At 49.4% G+C, this 14,923-nt stretch overlaps 7 protein-coding genes across 8 annotated transcripts; 5 read left to right on the top strand and 2 right to left on the bottom strand.

Moving 5' to 3' along the window:
• Nucleotides 1-989: 989 nt before the first annotated feature.
• Nucleotides 990-3,811, bottom strand: LOC9634093. The gene is made up of 5 exons (XM_002966335.2): nucleotides 3,691-3,811; nucleotides 3,514-3,601; nucleotides 3,381-3,451; nucleotides 2,766-3,298; nucleotides 990-2,709 (listed from the first exon to the last, which is right to left on the bottom strand). The coding sequence occupies exons 1-5, from the start codon at nucleotides 3,785-3,787 to the stop codon at nucleotides 1,051-1,053; spliced, it is 2,448 nt and encodes an 815-aa protein (XP_002966381.1). The 5' UTR covers nucleotides 3,788-3,811; the 3' UTR covers nucleotides 990-1,050.
• Nucleotides 3,812-3,858: 47 nt separating this feature from the next.
• On the top strand, nucleotides 3,859-5,184 carry LOC9634092 (metal-independent phosphoserine phosphatase). Of its 2 annotated transcripts, XM_024671329.1 has the most exons (7): nucleotides 3,859-3,965; nucleotides 4,205-4,285; nucleotides 4,334-4,459; nucleotides 4,519-4,581; nucleotides 4,643-4,767; nucleotides 4,822-4,891; nucleotides 5,116-5,184. In XM_024671329.1, the coding sequence occupies exons 1-7, from the start codon at nucleotides 3,864-3,866 to the stop codon at nucleotides 5,182-5,184; spliced, it is 636 nt and encodes a 211-aa protein (XP_024527097.1). In that variant the 5' UTR covers nucleotides 3,859-3,863. The 2 variants fall into 2 exon arrangements, with proteins under 2 accessions (XP_024527097.1, XP_002966738.1); XM_002966692.2 differs by lacking the exon at nucleotides 5,116-5,184 and having other exon boundaries at nucleotides 4,822-5,067.
• A 21-nt stretch (nucleotides 5,185-5,205) lies between these two features.
• On the top strand, nucleotides 5,206-6,222 carry LOC112345148 (adenosylcobalamin/alpha-ribazole phosphatase-like). Its single transcript, XM_024671330.1, has 6 exons — nucleotides 5,206-5,322; nucleotides 5,373-5,453; nucleotides 5,515-5,637; nucleotides 5,716-5,778; nucleotides 5,830-5,945; nucleotides 6,009-6,222. The coding sequence occupies exons 1-6, from the start codon at nucleotides 5,233-5,235 to the stop codon at nucleotides 6,172-6,174; spliced, it is 639 nt and encodes a 212-aa protein (XP_024527098.1). The 5' UTR covers nucleotides 5,206-5,232; the 3' UTR covers nucleotides 6,175-6,222.
• A 503-nt stretch (nucleotides 6,223-6,725) lies between these two features.
• LOC9652589 (cytochrome P450 703A2) lies at nucleotides 6,726-9,093 on the top strand. The gene is made up of 2 exons (XM_002966691.2): nucleotides 6,726-7,972; nucleotides 8,310-9,093. The coding sequence occupies exons 1-2, from the start codon at nucleotides 6,980-6,982 to the stop codon at nucleotides 8,940-8,942; spliced, it is 1,626 nt and encodes a 541-aa protein (XP_002966737.1). The 5' UTR covers nucleotides 6,726-6,979; the 3' UTR covers nucleotides 8,943-9,093.
• A 42-nt stretch (nucleotides 9,094-9,135) lies between these two features.
• Nucleotides 9,136-9,578, bottom strand: LOC9634091 (small nuclear ribonucleoprotein E). The gene has a single exon (XM_002966334.2). It carries the CDS (start codon nucleotides 9,521-9,523, stop codon nucleotides 9,257-9,259), a length of 267 nt encoding a protein of 88 aa, XP_002966380.1. The 5' UTR covers nucleotides 9,524-9,578; the 3' UTR covers nucleotides 9,136-9,256.
• Nucleotides 9,539-11,331, top strand: LOC9634090 (peptide deformylase 1B, chloroplastic). The gene is made up of 7 exons (XM_002966690.2): nucleotides 9,539-9,799; nucleotides 9,854-9,992; nucleotides 10,069-10,261; nucleotides 10,317-10,427; nucleotides 10,491-10,553; nucleotides 10,610-10,806; nucleotides 10,884-11,331. The coding sequence occupies exons 1-6, from the start codon at nucleotides 9,610-9,612 to the stop codon at nucleotides 10,694-10,696; spliced, it is 783 nt and encodes a 260-aa protein (XP_002966736.2). The 5' UTR covers nucleotides 9,539-9,609; the 3' UTR covers nucleotides 10,697-10,806; nucleotides 10,884-11,331.
• A 206-nt stretch (nucleotides 11,332-11,537) lies between these two features.
• Nucleotides 11,538-13,872, top strand: LOC9634089. The gene is made up of 7 exons (XM_002966689.2): nucleotides 11,538-11,605; nucleotides 11,662-11,749; nucleotides 11,833-12,107; nucleotides 12,162-12,373; nucleotides 12,424-12,457; nucleotides 12,523-13,238; nucleotides 13,296-13,872. Exons 3-7 carry the CDS (start codon nucleotides 11,834-11,836, stop codon nucleotides 13,575-13,577), a joined length of 1,518 nt encoding a protein of 505 aa, XP_002966735.2. The 5' UTR covers nucleotides 11,538-11,605; nucleotides 11,662-11,749; nucleotide 11,833; the 3' UTR covers nucleotides 13,578-13,872.
• Nucleotides 13,873-14,923: the final 1,051 nt, after the last annotated feature.

The following is a 14,923-nucleotide window of genomic DNA, read 5'->3' as shown; positions in this document are numbered from 1 at the left end:
AGATTTTCATCGTACAAGTCAAGCTTCTGGTTTGTTCAAGTGAATTAGCATACAAGGAGAACACACTGAGATATGGGCCATACAAGCTCTCTTGTGAGAGGGACATATACTTGTGCAACAACTCTGGACTACTTCTACAATCATGTAGATTTTCTTGCTTTCAGATGGATCTTGCATACCAGTCTAACTCACCAAGATTAAAAGCTCACCATGACACCAGGATTCCTCAAACACATATGTGGCAAGCATTACGTTCCAGCACATTATATCTTGTTAATGAATCTTCTGAAAGCCTTGCAGGGATTCCCTCTAGACCACTTTGTGTTAAGGCACCGCATTCCAGGTTTCTGCTTTGGGCATATGCTGCGAGCTTGGCATTATCCATAAAACGGGCATAGAATTGATTCAATCAAGCCCAGCTCCATATTATATACACTTCCAATATCAAATCCCAGGAGAAGGGGATAAAGCGAGTGTTTTCTAGCCTTTGTTCACATCTAAGATCTTAAGCTTGCAGTGAAGCTTTTGAGCAAGCATGAGATCCCTGATGTATAGCTTGTTCAGATCCATCTCACCATCGTTTCAGTTAAAATTTATCAAAATGAGTGTACTGAGAATGAAATACTACAATATTCTTTTGTTAATTTTATATTATCAGAGCAAAAGGTGGAGTCCCTTACATAATTTGTTCTTACAATATATACAATTCCTGATCTTTCATGTTTCTTTACTAACGCCCAACATAGTTATTTCTTCTTGGTATGTTCTTGTTCTTGTTTTTCTTTTATATTCAGGAAGTTCATTCGTTTGAACCCGTTTGGAAGTGGATGCGTAACTCCCCAATGTAAAAATCACTACGGTCGGAGAATCCATGGTAGTTTGTCTTCTTCGCCTGGCGGTTTGCGAAGCTGCATTGCCGATCTGTTGTGCCGCGGAGATTCTCATTGTGTGCTTTGATCTTAGGAATGTCACAAATCGCAAGGGCTGGGGAGTAGATCCACTCATGTTTGATTTGTAGTTTTGGGTGTATGCTCTATAAACAAAAACTCTTCAAAAGTCCTCTCTAACCGGCTCTGGACGAACATCCAGCAGCCGCACAGGCTTGGTCATGTCCAACACTTTGCGATGATCCTCGCCGAAAATCTCCGCCGCGTTCTTCTCCGAGACCTCCACCACGAGCTGCGGGCCTCCCCTCGCCGGATACACCACTCTCGTGTTCTCGCCACTGCTCTCCGCCGCCGGGTACGTTAGCATGAGCCGGATATATCCAGCCGACCATGGAACGCTGCTCGAGCTTCTCACGAACTCCTCGAACGCCTGCCTCTTGGCCTGCTGGATCCCAGCGTCCTTTCTCGGCGGATCGCCCCTCCAGGCCGTGTAGGCCGCCTCTGGATCCGTGCAGTGCATCGCCCCCGCGTAAGATCTCGTCCTGTGCTTGTACTTCACGTAAACTCCAGCGCCGATCGTTCGCCCGTCACGGAAGCGCACGAAGAAGAATGCGTCGGGGCCGGCCATGCCCTCGCAGATGAGGAGTGGAGCTCTCGACTCGTCCGGCTGGCTCATGAACTCCAACAGCCCCGCGTTGATGCTTCCGGCCTGGACCCAGGGGCCGCTCGCCTTCTCGGCGTTGACGATGCTAGCCGGCTGCTGGAAGATCTCCGGGAGCTCCACGCCTTTGAAGAGAGCGTGCTGGTGTAGCGGGGTGGCGCCATCGAAGAGCTTCACCAGGTCGTCGAAGAGGTGCATCTCCCACAGCCTGCCTTTGCCTTGGACGAGCGACGAGACTCTGAGCTCCTGGAGCAGCTCCGCGTCGGCGCTGAAGTGCTTGTGGAGGACTTTGACGATGAGCGGCTCGTCGATCTGTGCCGAGACCATCACCCCGGGGGCGGCCAGGCACTCTCCCGTGGCCGGGTCGTCGACTGGAATGGTTTGCATGCGAGCGAAGCCGAGGTAGACCATTTTCATCTCTTTCACCGTGATGGCCTGGAAGGTGTCACCCCACCACGCGAACGCCCTGTAGACGTTCCTCACCAGATCGTAAGTAGTCCTGTCGATAACTCTCATCTCCTTGAGCACGTAGGCGTGGGTGTGCCTCGCATCGATCTTCTCTAGCGCGTGAGTCTCGTAGTCCCGGATGCAGTTCTCCACTGACTTGTACGTCGTCGGCTTCGAGTTTGGATCCAGGCCACCGAGAAGCCCCTCGACGCAGTTGACCAGCGGCCGCATCCTTCCGCTCCAGGTCCACAGCAGAGCCCGGCACTCCTCCACTGTGACTTGCATGAACGTGTCCAGGTATGCCTTTAGTTGCATCTCGTTCTCCCATACCGAGAAGTCGGCAAACTTGACGGTTGGAGTCTGCTTGAGAGGTCCCAGGAGGCTCGTCTTGTCCTCGAGCATCTCCAGGCCCGAGCCGCAGATCACCAGCTCGTGTCCCTTGAGAGTTTCGCTTGGAAAGAGCATTGCCTTCACCATCGGGTAGTAAATGGAGATGGGAACCAGGTGGCTCTTTCGCAGAGGGAAAACGTTGGGCCGGCAATGGAAGAGGACGTGAGCTTCTTCGAGCACGACTCTGAGCTTGGGAACCCCGTACTGGAGGTGTGCCCAGACTTTGTCAATCTGACGGGTCATGTCGTCGTTCTCGTATTCCCCGCACAATACTGCCGTGAGCTCTCGGAAGATATCCATCCCAGTCATTCGAGGTCCTTCCACCTACAAAAAAACAAGCTCTTAGACAGAAACAACGAAGACAACAAAGTCTAGCTTACCTGGAGCTGGAGAAAGATGTAAGGATTAAAGCCTGGAACGCGCAACCGGAAGATATAGTCGAGGACCAGCATTCTTCCCAGCAGCAACGCGCGTGCGTGTTGCTCGGCTATGACGTCCCGCTTTGGAACGTCGTAAACGTCGTCCATAAGAACTTGCATCATACGTTGGCAGTAGACTGTGTCGCCTGACCCCCGGTTAACTTCGCTCTCCGCCGTGTAGTAGAATCCGTACTCGTTGGAGAGAAGCTCAAACATGCACCGTGTTTTCCCACAGCCGGGAGCTCCCAAAACCATCACGAACTTGTCCTCTGACTCTCGCAGCAGCTGCTCAATTCTCTGTGTCTCGGGCTTGCGGTTCTCGAGGCCCTGCCACTGTAGAAGCGGCCTTCCTCTTGCCTCTGGCAATGGCAACTTAGCTCGCTGGTGCCGATAGGTTCTTAGGCCGGATTTTCCCTGAGCAAACCTTGCAATAAATTCGGCGATGGTCATGTTGTTATTAAGTTTGGTGTCGAGATATTTTTTCCATGGCTCATCTGCAAGGGAGAACAAGACCGAATGAATCTCGCAAAACCAGGAAAAACAACACAAACTTCGAGAACTAGAACGAAAGTGTACCAGTTCTTAGATCATAGTCGGGAGGGCGGATTTTTTTTACTTTGACGGACCCAGGAAAGGCTTCAGCGTACCTGGAACAAGCAAAACCATCAATCGATCCTTCACGAATAAAAGCCAAAACAAATTATTTCACTTCGCCTGGAACGATCCACCCTCGACTGCTCGAGCGGCTGGCCCGGAGTAGAATCGCCGCTGCCTGCGACCCCAGGGATAGGGATATGCTGCCCAAACAATCCACACACACACTCGATTCAGCCCAATGCGCGACCGAAATCCCGAAATGCGGGCTCAAATCGATCGAAGAACGCACCTGTTTTCGCCATTCGACCGGGCGGAGTGGAATGGAGCGATGGCGGCGAGCCGCCGAGCCAGGGCTTGAGGAGAATGGCCATCTTCGCCTGCGCCATGGATAAACCCTGCCAAAAACCCTAGCTCTTTGAGTAGTATATTCGCTTCTTATCTCATTGGAGGGTTTCCTTTAGCATGGAGGAGGAGCGCTCGCCTCCTCCTTTGAAGAACTGCTATTGGGTTCTTCGCCATGGTCGAAGCGTGCCAAACGAGATTGGTCTCATCGTTTCTCACAAGGTACTTCCCTCGATCCACTGCTACATTCTATCAAAATCTAGAAAAAAGTCAAGGTAGTGAGAAGAAATGGTCAAAAGAAAAAATTCGCTGCCTCGTTACTTTGGAGTATAGATCAAGGCATGGATCTAAACTTACTTGGATTGCGAAAAAAATCATAGATCATGCTTTCAACTTAGCGATGGTGTATAGTTTTATTTTCTCCAATTTTCACTTTCCAACTTGATTGATTTTGATTGTAGAGCAATGGGACATTACCTCAGCATGGCCTCGCCGAGGGGGGATTCGTTCAAGCCAAGGCTGCTGGCGAGATCTTTCTTAAGGTACCGATTCTTCTCAGGAGAAAAACGCTTCTGAGAAAACTTTTGTAGCAACTGGAAGAGCACGGCAGCTTTAAGAACGTCGCCATTTGCTCTTCTCCCTTCACGCGGACCATGGAGACTGCAAACTGCGTAGCTGAAGTTCTCAAGCGTGCATACGAAAATTTGGAGATCAAAGTAAGTCCTTTGCATTTCCTTGTTTGTAAGACAAAAGAAGAATTCTCTCGTTGATTCAGGTCTTGGACGAGCTGCGTGAGAGGTACTTCGGGCCAGCTCTAGAGCTGCAGTCTCATCTTCACGTAGAAAGTTTGCTGTTTTTTTTTTTCTCGCTCTGTCTTTAAGCTCCATTTACCATGGCAGTATGCCGAGATCTGGGAAATCGATGCGCGAAACCCACTCGTTGGCCCCGAAGGTGGTGAAAGCGTAGCCGATGTTGCAAAGCGAGTAGCCGCAGTGATTCCTCAGCTCGAGTTACAACACGAAGGGTAGGCAAAACATGAAGTCTTTATTCAGTTTCGATGGAGCTTTTGCTGTTGCAGTTATGCTATATTGCTTGTAAGTCATGGTGACACACTCCAGATCCTTCAAACTATAACAAAGGCCGCGGAGGTAAGCAGGATCAAAACGGACAGTGAGGAATACGTCTCCATTCTTTCCCAGCATCGAAAGTTTGCACTGCTCACTGGAGAACTTAGACGGCTTGCATGACTATTCTTTTATTTTTATTTTTATTTTTCTCACACACAAACATTGAAACACTTGATAAAAACTTCAAGCTTTATTTCCATTTTTCTTTCTTTTCTTACAATCTTTTCTGTTTTTGTTTTTGGCAGAAATCAAATGTCCTTTGGAGTATTCCAAGCACAAAGGGCCGGCAGACATTGTCTTTGCGTGTTGGATAATCTCTTCTAACATTGATTTGTTGCAAAGTCTTCGTCTTTGTTAAAGCTATGGAGCTTCCCGATCTTCACAACAAGTATTGGGTGCTCAGGCATGGACGAAGCGTTCCCAACGAGTTGGATCTAATCGTCTCACACGAGGTTCGCTCGCTCTCGAAGCTTTATCATTTTCTCACTAGTGGTTTTACCAGGCTAATGGAGTTCTGCCTGGGTATGGGCTTGCTCCTCAGGGCCTTGTGCAAGCAAGAAACGCTGGCAAAATCTTCGTCAAGGTGATGATGGATATCAGCTCTCGAATTAAGTTGTCCTTTTTTCATTCTTTCTTCCTGACAGGAACTCAAGAAATTTAGTCTAGACAATGTCTGGATCTATTCTTCCCCGTTTAGCCGCACGATCCAAACATCTGAGTGCGTTTTGGAAGCGGTGGATGCAAGCTTTGAGAATACACGCATTCATGTAAGTCATAGATTTTATCATTTTCACTTTCCTATTTTGTTTGAACTTTAAAGTATAAAAACTTTTCTGGTCATTCAGGTTCTTAGTGAGCTTAGGGAGCGATACTTTGGGCCATTCTATGAACTAAAGTCGCGCTTGGAGGTACTTATCTTTGTTTTATCTCAAAGTATAGATGTATTTTTCTTGTTTCAGTACTCTCACGACGATAGAAAGGATCCCTTTGTTGGGCCTGAAGGCGGTGAAAGTGTCATGGATGTGTACGAGAGAGTGCTCAAAGCAATTCATGAAATCGAGCGACAAACGCACGGGTAAGGAAAAAATCCTTGCCGCAAGTTTTGTGTAGTGATTTTGCTAAAAATTTGAACTTCCAGGTCTGCTGTTTTGATTGTTGGCCATGGTGATGTTCTTCAAATCCTCCAGGCAGTAGTGGACTACAGGAGCTCAGAAAAGCTCGGAACATATGAAGAACTTGCCAGTAGCTTGTCCAAACACAAGAGATTTGAGCTTTCTAATGGCGAGCTTAGAGAGCTCAATTAGTCATCCATATTTTATATTTTTCCGTTTACTATTAGTTTTTTATTCAAATAGACATGTGCCATAAAGCGAGAAATAGTTATTGAATATATTTATGTGACACAAACTTCGCATCTCCCAACCATTCAATCGAAAGATGGAACAAACGTAGATACAGTCTAACAACCTCAAGGATTCACTAACCTCTAAAACAAAGAACAATTACCACAAAGCACAACCAATGACTGTGCGGCACGTGGATAAGAATGCCAGGCCACCATGCCAGCCAGTAGTGCCACGTGATTTGCTGACGTGTGTAGTGAGTCAGAGCTAGCTACCGTACCAACGCAGTAACGAGCGTCAGATCGCCCCTGCCATCGCATATAAATACGTTGGCATACCTTCACATTCACACGCTCCCGCTCCCTCACAGAAAACCACACGTCTCGCCGTCACGCCCTCGCGAGTGAGGGGCCAAAGATTCCCCTCCTGGTTTCTCCCTGTTGAGAATATCCGATCTATCAGCGATGTAATGAAAGTAAAGGGGTGGTGTGGTGGTGTGGAGCATTTAAAAACCTAAGGATTGTTACTTCTTTCTCGCTGGGGCTGTGCTCTCTTTTTTCACGGCCAAGCCGGAGGAGCTCTGGCATTCTTTGACTTGATCGACTTTTTTCAATGCAGCGCCGCTAGATCATCGAGAGGTCGCGAGGGAAAGCTAAAAACATAAGGGAAGATCCAGGTTTCTTGTCTCCATTCTGTTCTTGATGATCACTTAAGAGTGCCCATTCCACGATCTAGATAGATAGAGCAGTAGAGGTCCTTCCCTGTGATGGATTCATCGGTATTCCAAGCGATTGTGGCGGCCTTCTTTCTATTCCTCTCGCTCATCCACTTCCTCTTCTTTAGACCGATCAGGCCGGGAGCCAAGAGCAATGTAGATCCAGGCGTGAAAGGGAGGGATCGTCGCCAGCGATTGCATCTCCCCCCGGGGCCCAAACCATGGCCAGTCATCGGCAATCTCCTCCAGATCGGCCCCTTCCCCCACAAGAGCATGATGGAATTCACCCGCCGCCACGGCCCTCTCGTCTATCTCAAGCTGGGCGTGGTCCCCACGATCGTGACCGACAGCCCCGCGATCATCCGCGACATCCTCATCAAGCAAGATCACATCTTCGCGTCGCGGCCGGAGAATATCGCGTGCCAGTACTTCACGTACAATGGCCGCGACATCGCCTTCGCCCCCTACGGCCAGCACTGGCGGGCGATGCGTAAGATTTGCACGCTGGAGCTCCTCTCGCCGCGGAAGATCGCCTCCTTCCGCGACGGCCGCTGCCAGGAGCTCGATCTCATGGTGGAGAGCGTCTTCCAGGATCTCGGGAGGGAGGAGGGATCATCGCCCACGACGCACAAGATCAATCTCCGCGACAAATTCGCGAGCTTGTCCTGCAACATCCTCACGCGGATGCTCCTGGGCAAGCGGCACTTCGGCCCGGGCGCCGCCGGGCCCGAGGACGCCGCCGAGCACAAGCAGATGATCTACGAGGGCTTCGCGCTGGTGAACGCGTTCAATGTGGCCGACTACCTCCCCTTCCTGCGCGCGTTTGATCTGCAGGGCCACGAGAGGAAGATGCGGCGGATCATGCAGCGCGCGGACGAGGTCTACGACGAGATCATCGAGGAGCATCGCCAGAAGCTCGCCAAGAACAGCGGGGGATCTTGCCAGGAACAGCAGGGGGCCAGCTTCGTGGATGTTTTGCTGTCGGTGCCTGGCGCCAATGGCGAGAAGCAGCTGTCCACGACGACCATCAAGGCGATCATGATTGTAAGTGCCCACCACCTTTTTGCTTGCTGGCTTGCTTGCTTTCCTCTCGTGTTTGGGTCTTGCAGCATTTGCCGTCTAGCGGCATTTGCTGCAGATGCAACATACCGTCGCTCGTGTGGAACGTCTTTGCTTGAAAAACTGCGGTTAACAATCTAGTGAATGCCGTTGTTAGTTGGTGAATAGGTGCTTACCCTAAAAGGCCCTTTTCCTGCTTTTTCTCTGGTCAAACATGGGTTAACGGTTGTGCTTGTAGCATATGCCCTTAAAGGGCATTTGCTACTTTCTCGTGCGGCGAGTTAATGCGTTGCTTTCTGCTTCTTTTCGCTGGTTTTTCCAGGACATGCTCTCGGCGGGAACAGACACCTCGTCCGTGATTAGCGAGTGGGCGATGGCCGAGCTGGCACGGCACCCGCGAGAGATGGCCAAGGTCCGCGAAGAACTCGACGCGGCGGTGGGCGTTGACCGGCCCGTTGACGAGTCAGACGTGGTCAACCTCAACTATCTCAAGGCGGTGGTGAAGGAGATCTTCCGGCTCCACCCGGTGGGCGCGTTCCTTATCCCGCATTTCTCCACGGAGGACACGCGGATCGGTGGCTACGACATCCCCAAGAACACGCGCATCCTCGTCAACACGTACTCGCTTGGGAGGAGCCGATCGGTGTGGGGCGACGACGTGCATCTCTTCCGCCCCGATCGCTTCCTCGCCTCGCCGGGCGATCTCTCGTCCCAGATCGTGGAGCTCATGGACTCGGAGTGCCGGGTGGTGCCGTTTGGGGCCGGGCGGAGGAGCTGCCCCGGCGCGTCGCTGGGGTCGTGCATGGTGGTGATGGGGCTGGCGAGGTTGATCCAGAGGTTCGATTGGAGCGCGCCGCCAGGGGAGGAGATTGATGTGAGCGAGCGAGTGGGATTCACGGTGCTGGACAAGCCGCTGGAGCTCGTCGCCAAGCCGAGGGAGTGCGTAAATTTCTAGCTCAACTCAAGGTGGATCGATCTTTGATTTCTTGCCGCAAGGGCGATCGTGGATTCTTTCATTTCGTCATGTAGGATCAATTCTCTCATTGTTTGCAGAGGCTTTGCTTTTATCTAGTCCAAGGCCGTGAATGAAAGAAGACCCCAGCCAACGTCTTTGACTGGGCGGGACTAGAAAGTCAACTCAACTAGAATGCGTGAAAGCTCTTTGAGCTGCTAGAGCCATGGTAAACGAGATACAAAGACACTCACCAAGAACAAGAGCGAAAAATAAAGCCCATCTTGCAACTTCTCTCAGAGATTTTTTTTCTGCTACTACTTGCCGGTGTTCATCATGAGCGTGATGTTATCGCCCTTGAGGAGGATCCGGCCCAGCGGCTTGCGCGACTTCTTCTTGAGCGAGATCTCGTAGGCGTCGTCCAGTACCAGATTCATGTACTCGTCAAACCCTATGATCCGGCCCTCGATTCTCAAATCCTTCTGCTCAAACAGCCACACCTGGATCGTCGCCTTGCTCTGCAGGAACCGGAAGATGAGATTGATGGGCTGGGTCATGATCCGCTGGACTTTGGAGGTCGCCATGGCTGCCGCGCGCGCTTCTCCTCCGCCTTGCCGAGAGCCCTAAAATAAATCTGCAAGAACCCTAATTTCCTGTGGTTATTTGGGCAATGGCGGCAGCGGGGCGCCTGGCGGTGGGATGCGCCGTCGCGTGGCGGAAATCCGTGGCGCCACGGAATGGATTTCGATCGAGATTGAATGCGGGCGTATTCCGGCAGCAGCAGCAGCGAGGATTTCAAGTGATAACGGCAGCTAGACGGCTGTTCACGGAGCTGAAGAAGATACGGGAGGAAGCCGATGGTGAGATTGCGTGGTATACGGTTCTTGCCTCCTGATTTTCTTGTTTCCTCGCAGCTGGCCCCGTGGAATTCGATTCCAATCTCAGCATTGTCTTGTATCCCGATCCCAAGCTCCGCGCGAGGAACATCCGCATCAATTCCTTTGATGATAACCTCAAGAAGCTTGTCGATGAGATGCTGGACGTGATGTACAGGTATGTTCTTCGCGAATTTCATCGCTGCCAAACGCTGGCATGCTTTGTTTTCTTGTCTTCTTTTCTTTTTTGCCAGGACAGATGGAGTAGGCTTGTCCGCTCCACAGGTAGGCGTCAATGCCAGGCTCATGGTCTTTAATCCCGAGGGTGAAAGAGGCAAAGGCAAAGAGTACGTTTTCGTGAATCCAATGATTGTCAAGTTTGGGAAAGAGCGAGAAGCTGATAGAGAAGGATGCCTATCTTTTTACAGCGCTCAAGCCGATGTCGAGGTACTATTCCTTTGTACTTAGAGATTCTCTTTATGGTTTATGTCTTTGTTCCCAGAGACCGATATCGATCCGAGTCGAAGCTCAAGATATCAACGGGAAGAAATTCGGTACCACCTTCAGGGGCTGGACTGCTCGAATTTTCCAACATGAGTATGATCACCTGGAGGTAAGGTCTCGTTTGGTTTCTTCTGTGCAGACATCAAGGTGGCCGTGGTATTTGTTCGCACAGGGTGTCCTCTACATTGACCGGATGACTCCAAAAGCATTGAACTCCATTGGAAAAGAACTTTTGGTACTGTTGCCTGTATAGATTCCATTGTTGTATGTTCTCTCACGGCTTTGTTGCAGAATCTGGAAGAGGAGTTTGAGAACAGAACTGGGACGCCTCGTCCCGAGTCGGTTAAAGACAAACTGTTAAGCTCAGTAGCGTCTTGAAATGCAAAGTGTTTGTTCTGGAAAGGTGCTCGGTTCGATTACGTTCTTTGCGCTCCGTTTCAACTTACCGGAAATTTCAGCTGGCGCTGAAGATGGAATCTAATCGAGTGGTGAGCGCCTTGCTTATACTTCCATCGTAGAGAGTTGAACCTTTTCTCTTTTCTTTTCTTGTGTGTTATTTTTTCAGAGTTGCTGTCGACGATCCCGCGCCACACGAGCTACCATCTGGCCAGATGGCTGACCTTCAAATCATCCTGGTTGACATAGAATCAGAGCACTGACTACCTCCAAAGTGGTGAAGATGGCCAGAAATAAGTGTGAAGAACGAAGCGAGAAACATTGGCCCATTAGGCGGTGCGTGGCGTAGCCCAAGGAGGAGCTCTTGTTTCCCTGGAGTTCTTTTGTCTCCAATAACGCACCAGACACAAGGAAGTTCCGAATTTTCTGGGAGGAGTCCCGTAGAGCTGTGAAGGGAGACATCGGCTCGTGACGTTCTCGGGCAGCTTCTCCACCAGATTTCGGTCAGATTATCGCTCAGAACTTTGTCTCAGGGAGAGAGAATTTGGAAGTCATCTCTCAGCCTCAGGCATTAACACCTTTGGGACGACTTAAAAAATCTCAAGTACTTGTCGTCACTCGGGTTAAATTCACGCAAAGTACTCGAAGAACGCTACGGCAGAAAATAAGTGCGGGCGAGAAAGCGGAGGATGCGTATCCCGGCAGGCGACAAGAAGGCAAAAACGCGGATACATCCGGAAAAGCAGGTGTCTCAGCATGGGGAGCCAGCAGCCGAAATCCAAACGCAACGACAGAGGTGGCAACAGCAGATATGAGATGATCGAGTGCAGGAGACGACGGCCAGGGGGCTGACACGGAGGAGATCGGCGTGGAAGGACAACATCCGAGGTAGTGTTTCATTTGACGAAAATGACTAGGGGCCTAATTTCGTGTTTTGGCGAAAAAAGCGTGCTGCAGGATACGTGCGGGACTAGTTAGCAGCCAGCTCGCATTGACTGAATTTTCCAAACACATTCCTCTTTGTAAGGAGTTGTGGTAAGTCGGAATTTCATGTTTTAAAGCTATCCTCTTATTCTTCTCTTCGCTCTTGAACTTTCCCATCGTGAGGCTCCTTTCAGGATGAGCGGGATTGTCGCAGATGATAGCAGCTACCTTGTAACACACTATACGAGCGTGTGGTCGTACCTGTGGCCTCACATCTCGCATTCTTTGGAAGTCGGGAGCGTGAACTTGGATTGGAGAGCGAGATGTTCTCTGTTTATGCTCCGGAGCGTGAGGTCTGTCTCTCAACCGCTGAAGCACTTCGGAAGATGGGCGGAGAAGGCAATTAACCTTTGTGCAGCCAATGGAGGAATTCTCAGGACCTTGTATGCTCTTTCGATAGATCCACAAGGTAAATAGAATTGATTTCACGGTGTTGACTTTTGATTGTGTTCTGTTCTTCCAGCGCTTGTTGATTTTGCCGAGGACTCGGAGAGCTACCTGACTTTCAACGGCCACATGGAACCAAGAACCAGCCTCCTCCAAGCCCCTTCGTCTCAGCGTCTGTGTCTTTCATGTCCAGACTCCAAAGCGGTAGCAGATGTTTGTGCTATGGCGTCTAAAGTTGCGTATGAGAGCCCGAAGTTCATCGAATTTGTCGTGAATCAGAATTGGAAGGTAAGTCCGAGCCTTGCACAACCTCTGCTCCATCAGCTTCTCCTTTGCAGATGCATCTACTAGGAACTTACAACTGTTGGAACGGTAAGAGGTTATTTTTCTCGCTAACCAGTTTCATCTGACGTTGCTGTCTCTCTTTCATGCTACAGAGTTTCAGAAAAAAAGCTCGACTCAAGCTTTCATCTTCGCCGACCGGGAAACTGATGCAGAAGCCATCGTTCTTGCCTTCCGGGGAACGGAAGCCTTCAATGCATACGACTGGTGCACAGACTTGGATTTCTCCTGGTACGAGCTGCCGCAGCTCGGCCGTGTCCATCTCGGATTCCTTGAAGCACTGGGCCTGGGCGACAGGAACAGGATGCAAAGCTTCCAGAGGTTGAAGCAGAACATCTACGAGAACTCGAGGACTCCGTTGCCACAGACTCCGACGTCTGGACTGCCGGACTTTGTCCTCAGCGACGAGACGAAGCTGCTTGCGTACGACCACATCAGCGCGGAGCTCATCACTATCCTACGGAACCACAGAAACGCAAAGCTCTACATCACCGGTCACAGCCTCGGCGGCGCTCTAGCGACTCTCTTCACCGCCATGCTCTTCTACAACCGGGAAGAGCATCGCATCTTTTACAACACCGAGGACGATGTTGCCAGGAGGCTCGCGGCGCTCTACACGTTTGGCCAGCCCCGTGTTGGAGACGAGAGCTTCGCGTCCTTCATGGACGCCAGCTTAAACAAGCCAACCATGAGGTACTTTAGAGTTGTCTACAATAACGACGTGGTAGCTCGAGTCCCCTTCGACAACTCTTTGTTTGGCTTCAAGCATTTCGGGCATTGCTGCTACTTCACTTACAACTACACCCTCCAGGTACTTCACTTCGACACACTGCTCTTTGAGTAGGATCCATATTAACTTTCTGCGCAGATCCTTCCGGACGAGCCATTTCCCAATTTCCTCTCCCCGGTTTACATGGTGCTGTCCCGGCTTTACGCGCTGTTCGAGCTCGTCCAGAGCTTCTTCATGAGCTATAGATATGGCGGGGAGTTTAGCGAGACGAGGTTGTCCACTGTGGCAAGGATTGCAGGCTTGCTCGTGCCTGGGATCGCCGGCCACAGCTTGGTGAATTACATCAACTGCGTCCGGCTGGGTCCCGACCATCTCGATCCGGCGTGCCTGCAAAACTCTGAGTGGGATAAATCGCAGTAAGCATCGGAACTATTTCGTATTTTTTAACATAGAAAGGGACGTCAGGATTCAAATCTGCGAGGGCCAGCCCACAGCCCAGTAACCTCTTGGCACGTCCACCTTAGTTGCTGGTGTTAACTAATGTATCGTAAAATTAAGAACAAATAGAAAATAAATAAAATGGTCTAGGTGCACAACTAAGTACGGTTAATGCTATATATTAACTAGTACTTGCCCAGCAGAAAGCTAGTGGGTTGGCAAAGTGAAGTTTTCAAAAAACTTTAAATCTGAGCCAAAAGATAAAGACATTGGCCAAGAGTTTTATGTCACAGAGACTTGGATATGTTGAAAGTTTTAGCGTGAAGAAAGCGTGAAAGAAAGATCTTGCCTCAGCTGCCTGTGTGTGTGAGGTGAGTACCAGATGATTGGGATAGCTTCGAGATTTGAGCATCATGGTTTTGTTGCCAGTATTTCTCCTTTAGAAGGAAAAACCAGAAAAGAAAAGAAACAATTATTAAGTTTAAAGCATCAGAAAGTTCAAAGAGAAGAATACAATTACTGGCATTCTTTCAGAAGACAAGAGCACATCTTGAGAGCATCGGCTGCAAATGCAAGAGTTGCGAGCAAAATTGCACCAGCAAAAACCGCAGCTATGTGTGTTCTCCAGTTCAAATGGTTTTTTAGCAAAAATTCCCTCTTCTTGATGGATTTCTTGATGATGGGCTCTCTGCATTGCTTCCTGAAAAGTTTTTGGGGATCTTGGGAGACGATCTTGAAAAGTATAACTTGGTTATAGTTTTTCTTTAGCTGCTTGATCCCCGATCTTTCCACAGCCCTTTTGCTCGAGCAATGCTGCTGCCAAGCAAACCTAGTACATGGAGGAGTGCAAAATGCCCTTGCATTCATTGCCAAAATGGATAAAAAGAAAAAGAGAAAAAGATATTTGTTCACCACATTTAGAGTTCTTCTGAATTGGCACACTTGTTCTTTCAAACAGCTGCTCAATACTTGCCTAGCAAATGCTATGTGGTTTAGAAAGAGGTTTTATATTAAACCTTTTTATAAACAGTGTTGATTATAAAAATAGAAGAGCGTGTTTAATTCCAAATCCATGTATCTTGATAAAGCTATATAAAGTTATCCATGAGTGAAAATTACTGGGGCAAGTAAACTCCAACTCAATTAAATATCTTTGGCATTTGGAGATTGTTAAGCAGTAACCTAAATGGACTTGAAATTTTTATATTTGATGGTATTAATGTGATATATGGGATAAAAACTCTTGTCCCTTTAAATTGCCCCATCACAATTTCACAATCTTAAACATTTGGTAGTGCACTTTTCAAGATGAGACATATGCCATTGCA

Source organism: Selaginella moellendorffii, unplaced genomic scaffold (genome assembly GCF_000143415.4).
Source record: "Selaginella moellendorffii unplaced genomic scaffold, v1.0 SELMOscaffold_7, whole genome shotgun sequence".
Classification (NCBI taxonomy): Eukaryota; Viridiplantae; Streptophyta; class Lycopodiopsida; order Selaginellales; family Selaginellaceae; genus Selaginella; species Selaginella moellendorffii.
The sequence above is the reverse complement of the archived record's forward strand: the minus strand, read 5'-3'. Positions and strand labels throughout refer to the sequence as shown.